Source organism: Gossypium arboreum, chromosome 13 (genome assembly GCF_025698485.1).
Source record: "Gossypium arboreum isolate Shixiya-1 chromosome 13, ASM2569848v2, whole genome shotgun sequence".
In the NCBI taxonomy this organism is placed as follows: Eukaryota; Viridiplantae; Streptophyta; class Magnoliopsida; order Malvales; family Malvaceae; genus Gossypium; species Gossypium arboreum.
This window is the reverse complement of record NC_069082.1, coordinates 35,165,441-35,189,010: the sequence shown is the minus strand read 5'-3', so window position 1 is coordinate 35,189,010 and position 23,570 is coordinate 35,165,441. Positions and strand designations below refer to the sequence as shown.

At 35.5% G+C, this 23,570-nt stretch overlaps 1 protein-coding gene across 1 annotated transcript; it reads right to left on the bottom strand.

Annotated features, from left to right (window-relative positions):
• Positions 1–463: 463 nt before the first annotated feature.
• LOC108463244 (universal stress protein PHOS32-like) lies at positions 464–1,954 on the bottom strand. The gene is made up of 3 exons (XM_017763185.2): positions 1,421–1,954; positions 1,251–1,339; positions 464–1,139 (listed from the first exon to the last, which is right to left on the bottom strand). Exons 1-3 carry the CDS (start codon positions 1,740–1,742, stop codon positions 855–857), a joined length of 696 nt encoding a protein of 231 aa, XP_017618674.1. The 5' UTR covers positions 1,743–1,954; the 3' UTR covers positions 464–854.
• Positions 1,955–23,570: the final 21,616 nt, after the last annotated feature.

Sequence of the window (23,570 nt, the reverse complement as noted above, 5' to 3'; positions counted from 1 at the left end):
TCTCTCTCTATGTTACTTTTGTCTGCAAATTGATTACTGTTCAAAAAAAAAATTTTACTTTTTGCCCCACCACATGTCCATGAACCATGAGGTCTACTAATTGGTACAGATATTCTCCTTTTCTTTACTTTAATACAGTGGATAAATTAACCCACTAAACAACATGACACAACCATGTTTCTGAAATCCTTTTAAAAAACCTGAAAGGAAAAACTTTTACTAATTCTTTGCCTTTGCATCCATTGATTTCCTCAATCTTCATCCCTATTTTCATTTTTTGTATGGCAATATGGTCTCTTTGTTGTAGACAGGGACCTAAATGGTGTGGGAATCTTGCTTTGACGATGAAGTACTTGATGCTTAATGTTGAAGTGCATTTGAAGCATATATGACTAATGGGGTCACAACTACTCACTATTTCAATAAAAGATTGTCCCCCTGTTTTATAATCAGATTGAAAGAATTTATTTGTAAACCAACTGATAAAATTTCAAGCAGAAAACCAATTTTCAGAGGCTAAATTTGTTGTAAATTTACAACAATTGCATAAGAGTGTTTTGCAGCTTCAGCAAAGCGGATCAAACCCAGCATCTCCACTGCAACAACCATGTGCTTCTTTTAGGCCATTGTAGCATCCAGTAAAGATCCTAAAGGGATTAACTTGGGACCCAACTGTGTTTCCCTTGGCCCCACAATTTCCATGTCCATCAATAAACACACAACACACTTTTTTCATCCACACACCAAACCCCACATTTTTTTTTCTCAATATACTTTACTAGTATTATATTTACAAACAACAACACTAGATTAAAGAATACAATTACATATATTCAATGATGATGATGTTTGATTTAGGCCAAGAGCCAAAAGTCCTTGTGCCGCTTAGTGGTGATCAAATAACCTCCAAGTTTTTTGCTTTTTCTTCTTACTGCAACTGCCATGCAACTAGCATTTTGGATACAGTACTCTACAACTCCACCAGTAATCCGGTTCCCCGCCCACATCATGATGAGCCGCCATGTCATGGACTTCTTTTTTCGCCCCAAAACCAGAAGCGCCGCTCCTTGCTTTTTGGCCTCTTCTACTATTGTTGGACCTTTCTCTTTCCCCTCCACCACTGCTACCTCAACTTCTACCTGTCAGATAAAAAGTGGTTGAACTTTTAATTTCAAAGATGTGTGTCAATTCACATAGCTGCCTCAAGGACCAAGAAAAAAATGACATTATAATTAGACATGTTAACCCACCTCTGGTCTCTTTTGCTTGCACATGGTTTTCAAGGTGGAAATCGGTTCATAAGCCCTGTTCTCGTTGGACTCATCATTTGTAACTGGAACTGAATAAAAATATTTTCAGCCATTAATCAAAAGCTTTGGTTTTTTCAGGATAAAGGACATGAAAACAAAGAGCTGCAAACCTTGTTTTGAGGGCTTTGTGACATAGAGAAGAATAACTGTGTCATGGCACTGGACAGTGTGAGAGAGTGCCCATTGTAAAGCTCCCCTGGCTTCAATGCTGGAATCAACCACGATCATGATCTTCCTACCCATAACAAAATCAGGTTTCTTTTCTCCATGGCTGGGTTTTTCTTCTTCAAGTTTGCAATTATTCTCATGCTTGTGATCAGTTGTAGCTGAATTCAAATTGGCCTTGGCTTGTATTGGAGGGGACCGAACTCTAACATGAGGCCTAATCCTATTGAGGCAAAAGCTTGGCAACCTAGTGCCCGATCTGCCCATCTCCTGAATATAGCTACTAAGGTAATAAACCACACACAAAATGATTATAAGAATCTTTAAGAAGAAGGGAAGAAAGCAACCATTAGGCCTTTGTCTGTTTGATGAACCAAAGTTCTATTGGTTTGGGCCATGGGATTTATTTGCTTTTCCTCCATCACTTTTTTTTTTTTTTTGCTTTTTTGTGTTTTGTTTTGTTTGGTAATGATGATAACAGGTCTTTGTTTCTTTTTTTAATTCACTTGTGGGGCTATTCCTCAACGTGCATCTCATGAAGTTTGTAGGTCCATTCCTCTTCACAGCATTCTCTGCCATGTTAGTGGTAATCAAATTTTTTAATAATTTGCTTGCTTTGCCTTTCCAGTTTATACCCAACCTCTCTATTCTATGCCTAATTGCAATAGTGGAAGGCTTATATTTTGAACTCTTCTTTGAACTCATTTTAGAAGTTGAAACCATGGGTTATTGCTCCAAATTTTATTTGTTATTAATATTTAGTTTGAGTTAACTTATGATTATATCGATAGAAGATTATTTAACAGTTAATGAATTAAATATTCTTAATTAGAATTAAATAAAAGAATCTGTACACAATCTTTTTTTGCGAGGGTTTTATAGCTTTATCATGCAGCGATCATTATACATTTTTGGACAGTGGATGTAGACTAAAAAGCTGGACCACATATAATGGTAATAATGGCTGAAAGAACTGCAATTCTTAGTTTAGTACACTATCACCATTTTCTGCAGTGATCATTTCTAGATTAATATAAAAAGATATACAAAGATAAATATGAAAAATATTTCTGAAATCCAATATCAATCGCAATAGAACTTATCTTTAAAGATATTTCTTCTTCTTCTTTTGGTGGTTTATGTGGCGTGACTCAAACGCTACCAGCTCATCATTTAGAGAACACAAAATAATTAACAAAGTAAAAGAATACTGTTTTAGAAGTTCTTCCAAACAAAATGATTAACAAAACGAAAGCAAAGAAAATAAATAAAGGGGTCAACTTCTATAATGTTAATTTTGCAGCAAAAGTTGTGATGATTAAGCATAAATTAACAAATTAAACTAAAACAGCTATGAGACATAAACTCACTTTTCTCAAAACATAAATATATATACTTGCAAAAAGTAAGGTCAAATAGGTGAGAGGTCCATTTCATCTTCCTTAACTTTAATTTGCCATTTGCATGAAACAATTTACCACTTTAATTGCCCATATGTCTCATCAATGTCCCCAATTTAAACATTTTTGTTATGATATCAATCTTATAAAAATTGCAATTGAAACTCGGACTTCCAATCCAACAAAAATCCTTTCACCATGCTGTTTACTTTGATTACAACCTAATAAAATCATAATTTACATGTTTAAAAGTCCAATTATTCATCCAAATTTAAATATTAGGATTTAAATTGATTTTAGGTAAAAAAAGTTTAGCTTAAAATATAAACCGAGATCGACTACCATATTTAATGTCCGAACTTAGTTTAGGTTAATTATTAATAGATACATACGAGGGAAAATATGTAGAAATAGTACAAATTTTTATAAGAAAGAAAATATGGTCAAGTTTATGTCAATCATTTGTAAATACTATATTATGATACAACCATGACATGAGTAAAAAGATTTTAAGTAAAAACTATTTTTATATAAACATAAACAAGAACTTTGTTTAAATGATTATGTGAAGCTTTAAAATTATGGTATCTAATGTTCAAATCCCATCATATTTGGGCACTTTTCAAGGCTTATTCTAGTTTTATAAATTTTATATAAAAATATAAAACAACAAAGATATTTTCATTATAATAATTGATACTTTGTAAGAAGAATGGATTCTTAATATTTTACAATTAAATTAATATTCGATTAATTAATAACACTAATTCAATCAAAAATTTAAATAATAATATAAATGAATAAACTTTAAAATATTTAATTTTAGATCAATATTAAATAAACATAATTTTTTTAATACCATTCATAAAATCAATTCAGATTCTACTAGACTTGTAACACCTGTATTAACATTTAACAATGCAATTGGAGGCAAAAGTAAAAGGTGACTAATAATTTTAACTCGACATCCCTTTAGCCCTGTTAATAGGATGGATTGGTCATGACTTGATTTTAAACGATTTGCTTGATTTAATCTAATTTATTTTTGTTGTTGATATATTATAAACTATTTAATATATACTTATTCTAATTAATTTTAAATAAAATATTTTATTTTTTAATTTGAGTCATATTAGATCAATCTAGGATCAAAATATCTAATCCGAGTTTCAATTGTAATCTACATATTATCCATAATAATATATATAATTTATTAGAGATGATAAATTAAATTGTGAATATTTAATTTACTTTTTACAAATTCAAATACTATTTAAATTCGGATGTTAGAACTATTATTAGTTGCAGTTCGAAGGAATGGAATAAACACCCTGTTGAGATGCCCACATTTGTGTTTTCCTGGTTTCCAAAGTTTTTTGTTGGACTATCAAATATTGACAGACAGATTCCGGTTACTTGGATCACCAGAGACTGCGGCGTGTCTGTAAACTACACTTCCTTCTCTGCAATGATGAAGCCTCTCAGGACTAAATTACCGATAAATGTTGAAAATTTTTCAAATTTATCAAATTAAATCATTTTCTGAAATAATTAATTTATAGGTGAAATTTAAAAAAATATTTTCTCAAAGCATTTCCAAAATAATTAATTTATAGGTGAAATTTAAAAAAATATTTTCTCAAAGCATTTCCAGATGATTTGCAGAAAAAACGTTTCCAGATGGAAACATCAGCACTAAAAGTGACAGCATAAATAAATTTTTTTATTTTTTGGTGTCACTTATTAATGTAAAAATAAAACTTACAAAATAGATATTTATATAGTGCCCAAGTCTCATTTCCCTTAATTTTTTAAGCGATGTGAGATGTGAGATATGGGCATATATAGATAGGGATGTTAATTGGGCGAGGCGGGGCGGGTACGGGGATGCTCCCTCCACACCCATCCCTACTAAGAATTTTTATCCCCATCCCCGCCTCGCGACCTGCTGCAAATACAAAACCCAAAACCATCCCCACCCGACCACCCACGTGGGTCCCCAAACCCACCTAATCCTCGTTATACCCTCCCCACGACTCACTTCATATAATATATTTATAAGTACTAGTTAAATAAATATAAACCAATTTTTTTATGAAAGAAGTATGAAATACTTGTCCTCAGGACTCCCACCACATATGTGACATTATTTCAATTGTCACCATTAAAAAAAGAATCGTTGCAACTCTTTAATTGGTAAATAGAATATAACTTCAACACAAGTTTAAAAAATTCAGAAAATAAAGTCCTTACATATCCAAATACAAACAATGTCTCAAATACATCATAAATGTCTTCAAATGCAACACAAGTGTAAAAATTCCAAAAATCAATCAATACTTGTCACTCATGTTGCTTCTGTATCACATTCATCTTCTAATTCTTTTATCAATTGTGAGCATTGTATCTCTCTAACTTCACCTAAACTTGCATATGTAAGCATCTTTATAAGTAACTTACACTTTTATTTGACAAATAAATTCAATGTAAAAAAATGATATGTTACTATTTTATAAATAAATTCAAAATAAAAAATATCATAAACTACTTTCAAAGTCAGCCCAAATCTAACTTTGAGCACACATCAAAGCCTTAATAGTTTTCGATAGAAGTCGACTATAATAAGGGTCAAGTAGTTGACCACTAGTGCTGAAAGCAGACTTCGAAGGGATTGTAAAAACAAGAATGCTTAAAATATCCCTATCTATTTATTGAAGAATTGGATATGGGCTTCCATTTATCTTCCACCAGGTGAGGATATCAAAATCATCACAAAGTGGTACATTAGAAGCTTCCAAGTATTTTTCCGAATATGATTTTTCATAACTCTGACTCTTATCTTGCTTCATAAATTGAGCAGCAAATTCTTGCATATATGCATCTCCTCCAATGTTATCAATACCACTAGGTGCTCAAGAACTAGTAGTTTGAATTGTAACACCCCAAAATAAGGCTTAGGAGTTTTAGGGGTATTTTAGATTTTTTAGCCTTAGAGTGTTCGGAATTTTGTGACTTGGTGTTTCGATAAATTTTTTTACTATGGATTTTAGGAAATTAAATCAATTTTTGAAAAAGTATTTTGGAAACCTTTAATTTTAGAAAAAAAAGGACTAATTTATAAACAGAGACAAAATTGTGAGCATTTATGTTGCAGTTTTACCAATTTTTAAAATTGAACCTAAAAATCACCCCACCTACATTTTTCACGTTATTTCTTCATTTTTACTTCTTAGTGCCGCCCCTTGCTCTTCCAACCTTTGATCCTCAATTTTCTTTGTTAAATCTTCACTCTTTTTTTCTCCCATCATTTCCCAAGTATTAAACCTTAATAAATCATCAAGAAAACATCCTAAAACTCTATAGATTTCATCATCTTCTTCACATGTGAGTTTTTTGGGTTTTCGACAAATATTTGTTTTTCTCCCATCAAAGGTAACCATTCGTCTACCCATTATTTTTTAATGTTAATTAGTCTTTAAAACTAAATTATTAGCCATGGAATCCTATGTTTTGATTAAAAGCCAAAATTAGAGTCGTTAATCGTGAATTTTGGGATTTTGAGTAAAAACATGATTTTGAAGTGTTTTTCAATTAGTTTTGACATGATTAAGAGGTTTCCAAAACTTGTTTTGAAGTTTAGATAAAAATTTCTTGAGTTTAATGAATTTTCAAAAAATAGCCATAGAACATGTTGAAAAAGTCGATATTATAAATTGAGTATTTATTATAGTTTAAATGTTGAGAATTAGTCGTAGGTGAATTATAAGATGAACAAAATTAGTTTTAGACAAAAAGACTGAGTATAAACCTAGATATTCGAATTTAAAGTTTATTATGTTAAAGCTTTCGGTTACATGAGAACTTAGTTTAGGCATATGTTTTTGATTGCTTGTGGTGAGTCTTTGGCTGATTTTTGAATGTATTGTTGTGTGAATTTATTAAGTTGAAGTTCCGGATTCCCTAGGACCATCTATGAGTTAGTAAAGGCTAATTGAGCTTTCGGCTTCTCGGTGAAAGCGCATTAGTGAGTGTTTGGAATCGTTGCTCGTAGACACTAGTCATGTGTTATTTAGGAACTTAGCAGTAGCATAAACCCCTACTCTAAATTCTGAGTGTAAACTTTCTCATACCTATGTTTATCTTGTAAATTATGTGCTTATGTGAATGTGAATATGTGAATTGGGATGAGATGTTATAACATGTGATATGTGGTTGTGATAATTGTTGTGAAAGTGCAAATGTATACATGTTATGTATATGTTAAATGTTAGTGACAATGTTTTGCTAAAAATGAAAATATGCAGTGCTAGTGCACAGATAATCGGTAAGTGATATGTGTTTGTTTCAGATATTTTGGCCTTGTGATCTTGAAACCATTGGATATAGTTGACATGCCATAGATTTTTGAGTACTCACCTATATATATAGCGATTTTGGGCTTTGAGGCCCTGGGACATGTTAGAGGGATAAGGGAATGTGAGCTAACCTCCATTCAACGGGACATATGAGGGGAAATAAGGAGAGTGTTAGTTATATGCTTCACTTACGGAATATGTTCCACCCTCTGAGTCATTTGGTGTGATTGGAGATTCGTGTTATAACACCCTTAATGTAACACCCCTTACCCGTATTCAACGCCAGAACAGGGCCTGAGGCATTACTTGACTTACCACACGAACAATCATACAATTTCGAGCAATAAAATTTCCGTCGAAATTAAAACCATTTGCAATTAATCATAAAGTCCCTAATACAAGCCTACAAGGCCCTAAACATGCTTTGGGAGTGGTCTAGGACTAAATCGAAAACTTTAGAAGTTTTTACATGTAATATCCTGAATTAAGGCCTAATTGAAATAGTGGTTTCGTGACCACAAATCCGAGATAGAAATAATTATTTTATGATTATTTTGAGGTCTATGATATGATTTCATGATTGTGTGAAAATTTCGTGAAGAAATTCTATGCATAAAGTGCTTAATTTGAAGTTAGGGACTAAATTGAATAAGTTGCAAAACTTGCATTCTAGAAGTCTCTAGTATGAAATTTCTTTGAAATATTAAGTAGGAGGTCTTAAATAGTAATTTGACCAATTTCAAAGTTTATGGACAAATATTGGACATGAATGGAATTTTTGGAAAGTTTAGTAGTAAGGGCATTTTGGTCATTTAGGGGTAAAATGAATTAAAATACAAAATTAAAAGCCAATTTTGCTCATCTTCTTCACCATGGACGTGTATTCCAAGGGAGACTCCATGGCTAGGGTTTCCAAGCTTCCAAGCTCGATTGTAAGTCCATTCTAGCCTCGTTTTTAATGATTTTTACGTTTTTGGAGTTCCAGTAACTTGATTTAGCTTATGCTAGCAATAATTCAACCTAGGGTTCATATTTGAAAAAATACCCATAGGTGAAATTTGTGTATTTTGGTGTTTTATGATATAATATTAGGTTTTAAATTATTTTAGACAACTTGTGCTACTCGGTTTTAAGTGAAAACGAGCAAAAGAGCTTAATCGGTAAAAATACCTAATAGTCATAAGTAAATGTTAGAGTGAGAATTTGATGTTGCCATAGAAGGGAGAAATGATCAGCATGTCATAAAACATAAGAAAATAGGATGAAGTTTAATTTCTGAACCTTGGGAAAAAGTGCAAATATGCAAAAGTTTAGGGGTCAAAATGAAAATTTTTAAAAATATGATTTTTGGACACATATGAATAGTGTGACTAATTATTAGGCTAAATGTGATATTATAGATGAAGGAAATCGAGATTCAGGCTTAAATCGGGAAAATACAAGGTTATGGACTAAAATGGTAAATTGCTATTTCTGGATCGAGGTAAGTTCGTATGATAATAATAATGCAATGTTAAGTTTGAATTATATTTCTTACTATTATTGCATATATTTTATGATTTAATTTATTGGAAAAGTTGATGGAATGGTGTTTATGATGTGGAAATATGACATGAAAGAATGTTACATGAAATGCAAGAAAATGAAGATACATGACAAGTGATATATGAAATATGTGATATATGTTATGTAAATTCTTAAAAGCTGATTAAATATTTGAGTTGTGTCTTAATATACTATGAATGGAAAATTGGTACTATAGATAGTGAGATCGACACTTCGAGTAAATTCGTATATATATAATCTATCGATTCTTTTTATGTTATTATATTTTGATATCATATGAAATGTGGCTGCCTATCAAATGGTTATTTGATGTAAATTATCAATTTAAATTGATTACGGAAAATTTAGTAAAATGTTGAAAAGTGAGGAATTTCCCGATTGAACCTTCGGAATAAAAACGATACGAATGAGCTATTGTGAGGTCGCATGTGTAGTACTAAGTGCAGGCTATTATGCGTACCCAAAAACTGTAATCACGTGTGTAGTACTAAGTGCAGGCTACTACATGTACCAGACTGTTTGTAGCACCCCGTTCCCGATACCGTCGCCGGAGTCGGACACGAGGGGTTCTCAGACCAACTCTCATGTGTCACACAGACTATTTTTCACATTTCTAGTCCAACTGGCAAACTGCGTCCCTGTCACCTTAAAAATCATATCTCGAGTTCCAGAACTCGAAAACCAGTTCTATAAATTTTCCCCGAATTTCGACTCATATATCCATCCGTGGATTTATTTCTAAAATTTTTGGTCGGGCCAATTGGTACAGTTTATTAGTTAAAGTTACCCCTATTTCGGGGTTCGACTACACTGACCTTTGCGCGTTACGACCTGGATATCATCTCGTACAGAGCTCCAATGCTCATTCCATTTGTTTCTAATGAAACTAGACTCAAAGGGGAATCTATGCATATAAGGCATGACTTCTAATTGTTTCTGGATAATTTATGGTAAATTTTCAAAGTCGAAACATAGAATCCAGAAACTTTTCTGGCCTTGTCTCACGAAATCTTGAATATCTCTTAAAATACAGCTCATATGGTCGTTTCGTTTCATCCATATGAAAATAGACCCATCAAGCTTCGAGTACGTAATTTTTTTTTAGCAATTAATTCCACTTCTACTATTTTTAGTGATTTTTCGATCTCATATCACTGCTGCTGTCCGCAATAGTTACTGCATGAACTATGCCAATTTCATGAATCCTTCCTTAGCCTTACTAATCATCCATCATACATGACACAAATTATGGCCACCTTATCAAAATTAAGGTTTCTAAGACTCGTGGCTATAGGTTCTAGCATCCCACTCAAACGACCACATAGGCCATTTTCACATGGCTTAAAGTTTACAACCCAAAATTTAACAAAACAAAATAGCCCATACATGCCAAATGTTCTCCTAAGTTGACTAAGAAGACAATACCAAAAATTGCTCACGGTGTGATGACTTCGTTGACGGTTCCGAGCACCCAAAAGGAGACCAGTCCAAGAAACCTAAAATGGGTGACAAGAAAACACCGAGTGAGTTTATAACTCAAGAAGTCATAAGCATTCCACAACCATCCATTAATAAAATTATCATAAAATGAAATAATGAAACAAGGCCAAGTGTTCCAGCCATACCGAACTATACCATAGTTCCTTAGACCTTTCGGATCAATCTCATACCAAGTCATACATTTACATTTCATATACTATTCAATAGGATATTTGAAGCGATTTCCATACATCATTTCATTTCCGAACCAATCATGCAATCAAATGAACTTTCATCTATTCCACGATACCTTATTTACGGTAATGCAATTGAAATCATCACATAGATTTTAATCTTACCAACTCCACCCCGAGCATGAACATAGCATCTATTAGCCATGAACTCAAGGTACTTACTCTTTCCGCTGTCCATACTCATCTCGATAAAGTCACACCTCCATATAAATATTCAATCGAAGATATGTGTAGAGTTCGCACACATAGTGCTTAATACTCAATCACGCACACATAGTGCCATGTGATTCAAGCCCGCACACATAGTGCCATATAGTCCAAACTCGCACACTTAGTGCCATACATTACAAGCTCGCACACTCAAGGCCAATCTAAATCACCGTACACATCTATTTCTCGCACACTTAGTGCCAAGCAAACTTCCTACACATTTCACTATCTCTTTTCGTTCAACAATATCATCTTTTCATACACATACATTTGTATATATTTCATCTCATTAAACACAATTACATAGATATTACAATCATTTAAGCAATATCAAATATATGCTTAATGACTTACCTTGTATTGGGTAAAATGGTTCCAACTCGGCTACTCGATGTTCTTTCCTTTGCCTTTGCTTGATTCTCCACCTCTAGCTTCTTGAGCTTAATCAATAAATTAACTAGTTTAACCGTCTTGCCACATATTTATACATGACATCAACTATACTATCATCATTAATTCATCAAATCGCAAAATTTTATCTCATGAACATTTAACACTTAACATTTACCCCATCTAGGCCGACTTTGCTAGCACACAAGCCTTTGGCCGAATGTCCTTAACCTATAGTCACCCAAAATTTCTTTGTTCTTTAAAATTCATCCACGACCACATTCGGCACCTCCAACTAATAATTTAGATACTCTCAAGCTCATTCACAAGTACTATTATATATCACATTAAGCATTAATTATTTTGCAACATGAATTCTATAGCATGGCCAAATACTCATGCACATACACATATAACAACAAGAACTCAATGGCACAAAAATCTCCTTTTATTAAACATTCATCTCACTTCTCTTCATGCTTCGTCACAACAACATTAAAATACCAACCAAGAAAGACAACCTCCATGGCCGAACTTCATCTCCATCAAATATCAAAGAAATCTAAGCCATGGGCTAGGTAGGTTTCAAACTAACAACTAAAACATGCATGAATCTTAAGGAATGACATCAAACATACCTCAATCTAGTTGCAAGTATGGCCAAGCTTCTCCAAATCCCCCCTCTCCCTTAGTCACGACAATACAAAAATTTGAGAAAGGATGAGCACTTTTTTTTTTGTTTTTCTTGTTCAATTCACGGCAAATGGGGGGGGGGGGCATCCATGCTCATCATTTTTTTTTCAATTCTTTAATGCTAGCTTTTATTTTATGGCTTCCTACATACACCACTAACCTAACATGTTGGAAACATGTTCCTTTGCCCATAATCTTGTCATGGCGGCCACTATCCTTAGGAAATGGACTATTTGACATGCAACTCCATCTATTTTTCTTCATTCTTTTACTAACCTCTTAAAATTAGCCACATATATTTAAATCCTTTCACATGAGTCCTTTTTCTTTCAATTCACGTTCAATTTAACTAAATCAAAGAATTAAAATTCACATGCATTTTCACATATATTTGGCATGGAATAAGGTATTTAAATGTTTTTGTGACCCAGTTTTGTGGTCCCGAAACCACTTCCGACTAGGGTTAAATTAGGGATGTCACAACTCTCCCCACTTAAGAAATTTTCGTCCCGGAAATCTTACAGGTAAATAGGCTCGGTATCGCTCTTTCATAGAGTCCTCAAGTTCCCAAGTGGCTTCTTCAATTCGTATTTATGCCACAACACCTTCACCAATGGGATTTTCTTATTAGCAACTCTTTTACTTCACGCATCGAATGCGAACCGCTCTTCTTCATAACTCAAATTAGGTGAACCTCGACCTCGGATGGAGTGATTACGTGTGTCGAGTCGACCTATATCGTCAGCATCGAGACATGGAAAACGTTGTGAATCCTTTCAAGCTCGGGGTAAAATTAATCGGTACGCTACTGGTCCAACTCGTTCGGATACTTCATACGGACCGATGAACCTCGGACTCAATTTGCCCTTACGACCAAATCTAAGCACCTTCTTCCAGGGTGAAACTTTGAGAAATACCTTGTCCCTAACACGATATTCAATGTCTTTTCTTCTCAAATCCGCATACGACTTTTGGCGATCCGGCGACTTTCAAACTTTCACGAATTACTCGAACTTTCGCTCGGCATCCTTAATCAAATCAACCTCAAGATTTTACCTTCACTAAGTTCATCCGAATAATGGGGTACGGCATTTACGACCGTATAAAGCCTCGTAAGGCACCATCTTAATACTTGATTGAAAACTGTTATTGTAAGCGAATTCAATCAAAGGTAAATATCGTTCCCATAAACCACTAAACTCAAGGATGCAACATCTCAACATATCCTCGAGTATTTGAATTATCCGTTCGAATTGACCATCGGTTTGGGGATGAAAAGCAGTGCTAAAATGCAGCTTGGTACCCAAAGCCTCTTGCAATTTCTTCCAAAATCGCGACGTAAATCTTGGGTCTCTATCCGACACGATAGAAGTAGGTACCCCATGCAATCGAACAATTTGGGAGATGTATAACTCGCCAACTTATCGAGCGAAAAATCCGTGCGCGACGGGATAAAGTGAGCCGACTTAGTCGATCTATCCACAACAACCCAAATCGCATCTTTCTTACTGCCGACACTTTGGTAACCCGGATACAAAATCCATTGTCACTCGATCCCATTTCCATTCGGTATCATGATTGGTCAAGTAATCCGATGGCACTTGATGTTCCGCTTTCACTTGTTGACATATCGGACACCTTGAAACAAATTCGAAATGTCTCGTTTCATACCGGCCACCAAAATTGGCGTTTGGTCATTGTACATTTTAGTACTACCGGGTGGACCGACATTCGACTCTCGTGAGCCTCGTCCGAATCTTGAAACAAGTTCGAATCCCTCGGAATACATAATCGACCCTTGAACGTCAAGCAATCATTGTCGTCAATCTGAAATTTCGATTCCTCATTCGAAACACATTCGACTCGTTTAGCGACCAATTCAGCGTCGACCTTCTGAGATTCAAGTATTTGATGAATCAATAACAGTTTGGCCTCTAATTCGACTACTAGCACCTCATCGGGTGAAACGGATAGGTGAGCATCCATCGTTCTCAAAGCAAACAGTGCCTTGCAACTTAAAGCATCGGCCACCACGTTGGCCTTTCCCGGGTGATAATCAATGATGAGTTCATAGTCTTTCAACAACTCAAGCCAACGTCTTTGTCGCAGGTTTAAATCTCTTTGAGTCATCAAATATTTAAGACTTTTGTGGTCCGAATAAATATGACACCTTTCTCCAAACAAGTAATGCCGCCATATTTTCAAGGCGAACACTATGGCTGCTAGTTCAAGGTCATGGGTCGGATAGTTTCTCTCATGCGGCTTTAGTTGTCTCGACGCGTAAGCCACAACTCGACCTTCTTGCATCAACACACAACCTAACCCAAACAAGGATGCGTCACTGTATATGACAAACTCTTTACTAGACTCCGGCTGTACTAGTACTGGGGCCTCGATTAAACAGGTTTTTAGTCGATCGAAACTTTCTTGACAGCGTTCCGACCACTCGAACTTAACATCTTTTTGGAGTAGTTTCATCATCGGTGCAGCTATCATCGAAAAACCTTTCACAAATCGTCGATAGTATCCGGCAAGCCCCAAAAAGCTCCTAACTTCGGTAACATTCCTTGGAGGTTTCCAATCGACTATGGCCGAAATTTTGTTCGGGTCCACCCTGACACCCGATGCGGACACCACGTGCCCCAAAAAGCTAACCTCTCTCAACCAAAATTCACATTTACTGAACTTTGCGTATAACTGCTTATCTCGTAAAATTTGCAACACTAGCCTCAGGTGTTCAGCGTGTTCAGTTTCATCTCTCGAATAGACCAAAATGTCATCGATAAATACAACTACGAACCGATCCAAGTATGGCCTGAAAATTCTATTCATTAAATCCATAAATACCGCAGGGGCATTAGTGAGCCCAAACGGCATCACTAAGAATTCGTAGTGGCCGTACCTCGTTCTAAAAGCAGTTTTGGGTATGTCCGATTCTCGGACCCTCAACTGATAGTACCCCGACCTCAAATCTATCTTTGAAAACACTGAGGCTCCCTTTAATTGATCAAACAAATCGTCAATTCGTGGCAACGGATATTTATTCTTTATCGTCACTTTATTCAAGCGGCGATAGTCGATGCACAATCTCATAGTTCCATCCTTCTTCTTCACAAACAATACTGGTGCTCCCCATGGAGAAAAACTCGGTCGGCGAAACCTCTATCCGTCAATTCTTGCAATTGAACCTTCAATTCCTTTAATTACATTAATGCCATACGATACGGGGCTATTGAGATCGGCGTAGTACCGGTACCACTTCGATGCGAATTCCGCTTCTCGAACCGGTGGCAATCCGGTAACTCCTCGGAAAAACATCCGAATACTCACAAACCACTGGTACCGATTCGAGTTTCCTTTCCATCTCTTTACTCTCAAACACATACGCAAGGTATGTTTCACACCCTTTTCACATATCTCCGGCGGTCATAGAAGATATTATCGCCGGCACTCCTCTTAAATTAGTAGACTCGACTCGGACTACCTCATTATTTGCACTCCTCAAATCAATGGTTTTCCTTTTGCAGTCCACCACGCATCATGTACTGTCACCAATCCATACCAAGAATAACATCGAATTCATCAAATGGTAGAAGTATCGATCGGTAGGAAAATAGGATTCTCGAATTATTAGGGGCATCTCTTGCACACTTTATCAACGAGTACGTATTGACCCAAAGGGTTTGACACTCGAATTACGAACTCGATAGACTCAACGGTAGAGTCTTCTTTGGATGCTAAGGTTTCACATACATATGAATGAGTAGAGCCGGGGTCAATCAATGCAATCACACTAGTATCAAAGAGAGTGAAAGTACCGGTGATAACATCGGGGAGGATGCCTCCTCTCGTCGCGGATAGCATATGCTCTAGCAGAGCACGAGTCTCGGATCGAACAACCGTATCAGAGACCCCTCTCTGATTACCACCCCTACCTCCTGAAATCCTCGGGGGTCTACCTCTAGCCGTCGTCCCACTAGATCTTGCACCTTGCATCTTATTCTTCTCATCTAGCTCCGTGCAATCTCTAATGAAGTGGTCCTTCGAACCGCATCCATAACAGGCCCTATTAACAGACTTACCCCAACATTTACCTATGTGTCGTCTTCCACATTGGGGGCATTCGGGCTTTTCTTGACGATTATTTCCCACACTAGCTACTGAAGTAGCTCGTGAGTCCATCGATGGTCGTGCTCTAATGGAAATCCCCGCAGTCGCCCTCGACTTATTTGTGTCCTCTCTGAACTTCTTTACAGCCGAAAATAGAGCCTTGTCCGTCGATCTTTTACGATAATCTCTAGCTTCAAATTCAGCCTTCCTCTTCTCCCTTCCGAGCTCTTCCGCCTTACAGGCTCGTTCAACTAGTGTTACAAATTCTTTTATCTCCAAAATACCCACCAGTAGCTTTAACTCTTCATTCAATCCCTCTTCAAATCTTTTGCACATAGCAACCTCATCAGCCACACACTCCCGAGCATACCGACTAAGTCTTACAAACTCATGTTCGGATTCGAGATCATCGTCATACGACCTTGCTTGAGCTCCAAGAATTCCTTACGCTTTTGATCGATGAACCGTTGACTAATGTATTTCTTTGAAATTCGTTTGGAAGAAATCCCAAGTAACTTGTTCCTTTGGGACTATGGAAATTAAGGTCCTCCACCAATAGTAGGTGAGTCGCAACAAGGATATAGCACACTTAAGACATTCATCGGTGTGCATGACAGTTCATCAAACACTCTAATGGTGTTATCAAGCGAACTTCGGCCCTTTCGGCATCATCGGTAACTATGGCCTTAAACTCCTCATTGCGCTTCCTAATCAAGTCCACGGTGGTTTACTCACCTCACAGGATCAACAATCGATGGCATTACGGGCTCTTGGGGTGGATTATTTAAATTTGGGAATGGTTGGACAGTAGGATTGGTTCGGGCATATTATGCGACCCACTCATTCATCATGGTGAAGAAGGCTTGTTTCACCCGTCATCTTGATTATTCGCGGATGATGAGGCTCAACAAGCGGTGTCCCTTGCGTAAAAGCAGCCGCTACACTTTCAACGTCATCCGCCAAGGGTCTCTCTACCCGGGTTCCATTTGCTAATCAAAACAAAAATTTTAACCGTCAGAAGTCATCACACATTTAAACATTAACATTAAGGCATGTATAGCTAGACTCATACGTGCTATGGTAGTCCTAGAACCGACTAAACCATAGCTCTGATACCAATAAAATTGTAACACCCCGTTCCCGATACCGTCGCCGGAGTCGGACACGAGGGGTTCTCAGACCAACTCTCATGTGTCACATGACTATTTTTCACATTTCCATCCAAATGGCAAACTGCATCCTGTCACCTTAAAATCATATCTCGAGTTCCAGAACTCGAAAACCAGTTCCGTAAATTTTCCCCGAATTTACACTCATATATCCATCCGTGGATTTATTTCTAAAATTTTTGGTGGGGCCAATTGGTACAGTTTATTAGTTAAAGTCACCCCTGTTTTGGGGTTCGACTACACTGACCTTTGCGCGTTACGACCTGGATATCATCTCGTACAGAGCTCCAATGCTTATACCGTTTGTTTCTAATGAAACTAGACTCAAAGGGGAATCTATGCATATAAGGCATGACTTCTAATTGTTTCTGGATAATTTATGGTAAATTTTCAAAGTCGAAACATAGAATCCAGAAACCGTTCTGGCCCTGTCTCACGAAATCTTGAATATCTCTTAAAATACAGCTCATATGGTTATTTCGTTTCATCCATATGAAAATAGACCCATCAAGCTTCGAGTGCGTAATTTTTTTTAGCAATTAATTCCACTTCTACTATTTTTAGTGATTTTTCGATCTCATATCACTGCTGCTGTCCGCAACAGTTACTGCAGTAGATTATGCCAATTTCATGAATCCTTCCTTAGCCTTACTAATCATCCATCATACATGACACAAATTATGGCCACCTTATCAAAATTAAGGTTTCTAAGACTCGTGGCTATAGGTTCTAGCATCCCACTCAAACGACCACATAGGCCATTTTCACATGGCTTAAAGTTTACAACCCAAAATTTAACAAAACAAAATAGCCCATACATGCCAAATGTTCTCCTAAATTGACTAAGAAGACAATACCAAAATTGCTCACGGTGTGATGACTTCGTTGACGGTTTCGAGCACCCAAAAGGAGACGAGTCCAAGAAACCTAAAATGGGTGACAAGAAAACACCGAGTGAGTTTATAACTCAGTAAGTCATAAGCATTCCACAACCATCCATTAACAAAATTATCATAAAATGAAATAATGAAACAAGGCCAAGTGTTCCAGCCATACCGAACTATACCATAGTTCCTTAGACCTTTCGGATCAATCTCATACCAAGTCATACATTTACATTTCATATACTATTCAATAGGATATTTGAAGCGATTTCCATACATCATTTCATTTCCGCAACAATCATGCAATCAAATGAACTTTCATCTATTCCACGATACCTTATTTACGGTAATGCAATTGAAATAATCACATAGATTTAAATCTTACCAACTCCAACCCGAGCATGAACATAGCATCTATTAGCCATGAACTCAAGGTACTTACTCTTTCCGCTGTCCATACTCATCTCGATAAAGTCACACCTCCATATAAATATTCAATCGGAGATATGTGTAGAGTTCGCACACATAGTGCTTAATACTCAATCACGCACACTTAGTGCCATGTGATTCAAGCCCGCACACATAGTGCCATATAGTCCAAACTCGCACACTTAGTGCCATACATTACAAGCTCGCACACTCAAGCCAATCTCACACCGTACACATCTATTTCTCGCACACTTAGTGCCAAGCAAACTTCCTACACATTTCACTATCTCTTTTATGTTCAACAATATCATCTTTTCATACACATACATTTGTATATATTTCATCTCATTAAACACAATTGCATAGATATTACAATCATTTAAGCAATATCAAATATATGCTTAATGACTTACCTTGTATTGGGTAAAATGGTTCCAACTCGGCTACTCGATGTTCTTTCCTTTGCCTTTGCTTGATTCTCCACCTCTAGCTTCTTGAGCTTAATCAATAAATTAACTAGTTTAACCGTCTTGCCACATATTTATACATGACATCAACTATACTATCATCATTAATTCATCAAATCGCAAAATTTTATCTCATGAACATTTAACACTTAACATTTACCCCATCTAGGCCGACTTTGCTAGCACACAAGCCTTTGGCCGAATGTCCTTGACCTATAGTCACCCAAAATTTCTTTGTTCTTTAAAATTCATCCAAGACCACATTCGGCACCTCCAACTAATAATTTAGATACTCTCAAGCTCATTCACAAGTACTATTATATATCACATTAAGCATTAATTATTTTGCAACATGAATTCTATAGCATGGCGAATACTCATGCACATACACATATAACAACAAGAACTCAATGGCACAAAAATCTCCTTTTATTAAACATTCATCTCACTTCTCTTCATGCTTCGTCACAACAACATTAAAATACCAACCAAGAAAGACAACCTCCATGGCCGAACTTCATCTCCATCAAATAGCAAAGAAATCTAAGCCATGGGCTAGGTAGGTTTCAAACTAACAACTAAAACATGCATGAATCTTAAGGAATGACATCAAACATACCTCAATCTAGTTGCAAGTATGGCCAAGCTTCTCCAAACCCCCCCCTCTCCCTTAGTCACGGCAATACAAAAATTTGAGAAAGGATGAGTACTTTTTTTTTTGTTTTTCTTGTTCAATTCACGACAAATGGGGGGGCATCCATGCTCATCATTTTTTTTTCAATTCTTTAATGCTAGCTTTTATTTTATGGCTTCCTACATACACCACTAACCTAACATGTTGGAAACATGTTCCCTTTGCCCATAATCTTGTCATGGCCGGCCACTATCCTTAGGAAATGGACTATTTGACATGCAACTCCATCTATTTTACTTCATTCTTTTACTAACCTCTTAAAATTAGCCACATATATTTAAATCCTTTCACATGAGTCCTTTTTCTTTCAATTCACGTTCAATTTAACTAAATCAAAGAATTAAAAATTCACACATGCATTTTCACATATATTTGGCATAGAATAAGGTATTTAAATGTTTTTGTGACCCAGTTTTGTGGTCCCAAAACCACTTCCCGACTAGGGTTAAATTAGGGATGTCACACTGTTGGTCGCATGTGTAGTACTAAGTGCAGGCTACTATGCGTACCAGATAGCTTCGGCTACAAGTGTGGAAATGGGAAAATGTGCAGTCAATTGTGTATCTGTTATTATTCCGATGAGTTCAACGGGAAATCGATTAAATGAAAATACATGTGAAAGTGATTATATGATGAACAAGTGCAAGTATATGTTTATTTGAATTTATGAGCAATATGCTCAATATTTGAGCGAACCTCAGTAACATGGAATGGATTAAGTGAAATTGTGTAAAAGTGAACTTTAGTAGTAAAACAGTATTAGACAGCAGCAGTGCATGACTCTGAAAATTCACAAAAAATTGTGTAAGTTGAATTAAATTTAAAAAAATTTATGGAAATAAAGCTTAATGAGTCTATTTTCACATGAAAGAAACAGAGGAAGCAAAAGAATTCTATATTGTGTGATATTTGAATTCTTGTGAAACAGGGTCTGAATGAATTCGAGATCCCCTGTTTTGAATTTAGAAATTCACCATAAATTGTACAAAAATGATTGAGATCATACCTTACATGCATGGATTCCTTATTGAATTTAATTTTAATGGAAACAAACGACATGGTCGTTGGAATTCTGTCTGAGGATAAATTAGGTTCAGTAGTGCACGAGGGTCGAGTAGTCATACCACGAAATAGGGAGAATTTAACTAATAAACTGTACTAAATGGCCTGACCAAAAATTCTAGAAAAACATTAGTAAGTAGAAATATGAGTCTAGTTTCATATAAAATTTACGGAATTGGATTTCGAGTTTTTTTAACTTGAGATATGATTTTTTTTTTACACTGGGACTCTAGAAAATAGCACATCTGAATATGTGTAATTGTACAATTATAGTGTTTTATCTTGAAAAGCATGGTAGTAATTGCTTATTATTTTCATATGAACTTACTAAGCGTAAAGCTTACCCATCCTCTCCATTTCTTTAGTATTGGCAGGTTGGCTCGGGGTTGGAGATTGTCGGAGGCAAAATCACACTATCAAACTATCATTTTTGGGAAAATTAATTCAAATATTAGAAATATCAAGTGAGTGGCATGTATAGGAAGTTGGTTTGTGATATGTATTTTTATTATGATTTTGGCCATACGTATCAGTCTGCATTGAGTTATCGTATAAAATTATGAGATGTGGTCCTTATCCATTATGGTTTTTAAGTTTAATTAATCGTGCCATGTCCTATGTTTTGATGTGATGATATAGTTAGCTTTGTTTGTTATGCATGTGCTCGAAAAGTTTTGAATTAAATAAAATTTTATGGCCTGGTTTTCATCTATGTGTATTGTTAAGTATGGTAATGCCTTGTACTCTGTTCCGGCCTTGGATACTGGTAAGGGGTGTTACATTTAGTGGTATCAGAGCTATGGCTTATTCGGTTCTCGGACTAACCTAGCATGTGTAATAGTCCAGCTATACATGCCACTGATCCGTGATAGTGTGATGTCTCCCGACGTGTATGAGCACCGTCTTGCTTAGACAGAGGTACTCTCCAACCGAGTTGCACTGACCATGTTCAATGTGATGCGAAGGTGTTTGAATAAAATTACAATTATGATGAGTCTCAATTTAGAAAAGTATGAATAAAAGTTTATGATATATATATATATATAAGTGATAACACGTGAGATGAAAGGTCATGTTGTGATAAATATCCATACTTGCTTGATGCTCATATGATGTAGTGCACTTGCTTACTTGATAAGATGAACGGGATAAATAGAAATTCGTAGAAGTATGAGTAAAAGTTCCTAATATCATGATATGAATGAAAATGTCATTGCCTTGATTGAACGTTGAATGTTGATGAATGTCAATGATATTTTTTATGAGATAAATGATTATAATGAAATGAATTTATCTATGTTAAATTGTTTGGACTGAATTATGTTATTATAATTATATGTATATGATGATGCACGAAACGAAAGTTGTGATTGTGATATAAATATATATGTTTGTTTAACCCTTATATGATGTCATGAGTATGATTTGTTCGAGTAGATGAATGGATAAGTCAAGCTATCCAGAAAACATAGGATGCATGCATAATTATACTTGACTAAATGAGATAACTGGAAAGTGAGCATTAAATCAATATGAATGTTAGTTACTCGAAATGAATAACATAATTGAGATATGATTGCTATGAAGAAAACTGTGTTACATGTATATGTATATGAGAGTTGAATCAGAGGCCCTACGACCCTTTTCCCCTTACTAAAGTGGTGTTTTATAATAGAATTTCATGAGATTTATACTGAATAAGTTTCCGGTTGAGAAACCAAAGAGTTCAGTGCTAGAATAATTATAAATATGATTAGAGATTGAAGAATGAATTGATAAGTAAAGTTAAAGCTAGAAAAGTATCAGATTGGCATAAAGATTATTGGAGTTATGCACTGTTCCAGTTAGAGAAGAAATTTATTTTGATAAATCGAATTACTAAGGTACAAGGTCGAGAAAAGTGCAAATAAAAAATTTATTCAGAACTAGTCTTCTTTAGTGAAAAGTAATATGAAATTTGTGATGGCGAAATAGTTGGGAAAATGATATCCTAAATGTGTAATATCCGAGTGTGCGATTCTGAGTTGGATGATTTTAGCGAGCTTCTTCTAAGATGTTCTATGTGTTTATCCATTCCCAGAAATATTTTTATGGTTATTGATCTTTTGAAGAAATTCTTGTTATATGGGGATGTTTTCTAATCCTAATGTTAAATGAAAGCATTGGTAGCCTAACTAGTTTATAATTTATATTGCTCTATTCTTTCGGGCATTCTATTATATTCTGCCTGATAAAAAAAATTGATGAGAGAATATGTATGATACTATGATTCTGTTTCTTCTACTTGATACTCCATTTGATATGTATATATAAGGGATGATACATTGTTCTTGTTGCATTTGATTCCAGTGAGACTAAATGATGTTTTCTACTAGATTTCTTTTCTCTGAAGAATTATCGGGATCTTCTATATTTTCCTATGAGTTTGGTTTTCAATTTTCCGGCATAGTATCGTATCTTGGGTTTCTTTATTCTGGGTTTTTCTATCTTGGATTTCTTTATTCGGTTTTCTTGTTATCTTTATTCCGTAATTTGTCAACTATGACTCATGTTCGGAGTGCATTCTTCAACTCGTGATAATCATGTCAAGTATGGCTATACTTCTGATTTGATTTGGGTGATGTGGTGATTTCAGTATTGAGATTTTTCTAATTTTCGTGTAAGGTTTGACAACAGTAAAGGTATAAGTGATAAAAGTGCGAGTTTCAATCGGTATAGTGGATTACTTCTCTCAAGTAAGTCAATTATAGTTAATGTCTTCAATTGAGATATTTTGGTGCTTGAGCTAATACAATTGAGACGATTTTGATTAACGTAATGAATGAATAGTAAAGGATGGCATGATGAATTGTTTTGTAACTAGAAGAAAGGATTATTTTTGAGGTTATATCAGAATTATTTCTGTAGAGGAAAGAGGAAAATGTGATAGTGAG

Excerpts from the sequence above, each read along its gene's own strand:
- LOC108463244 (XM_017763185.2), bottom strand. The coding sequence starts at position 1,742 with ATGGGCAGATCGGGCACTAGGTTGCCAAGCTTTTGCCTCAATAGGATT. Across the intron at positions 1,340-1,420 it reads CACAAAGCCCTCAAAACAAG|TTCCAGTTACAAATGATGAG; the intron begins GTTTGCAGCTCT and ends ATTTTTATTCAG. Across the intron at positions 1,140-1,250 it reads GCAAGCAAAAGAGACCAGAG|GTAGAAGTTGAGGTAGCAGT; the intron begins GTGGGTTAACAT and ends TTTATCTGACAG.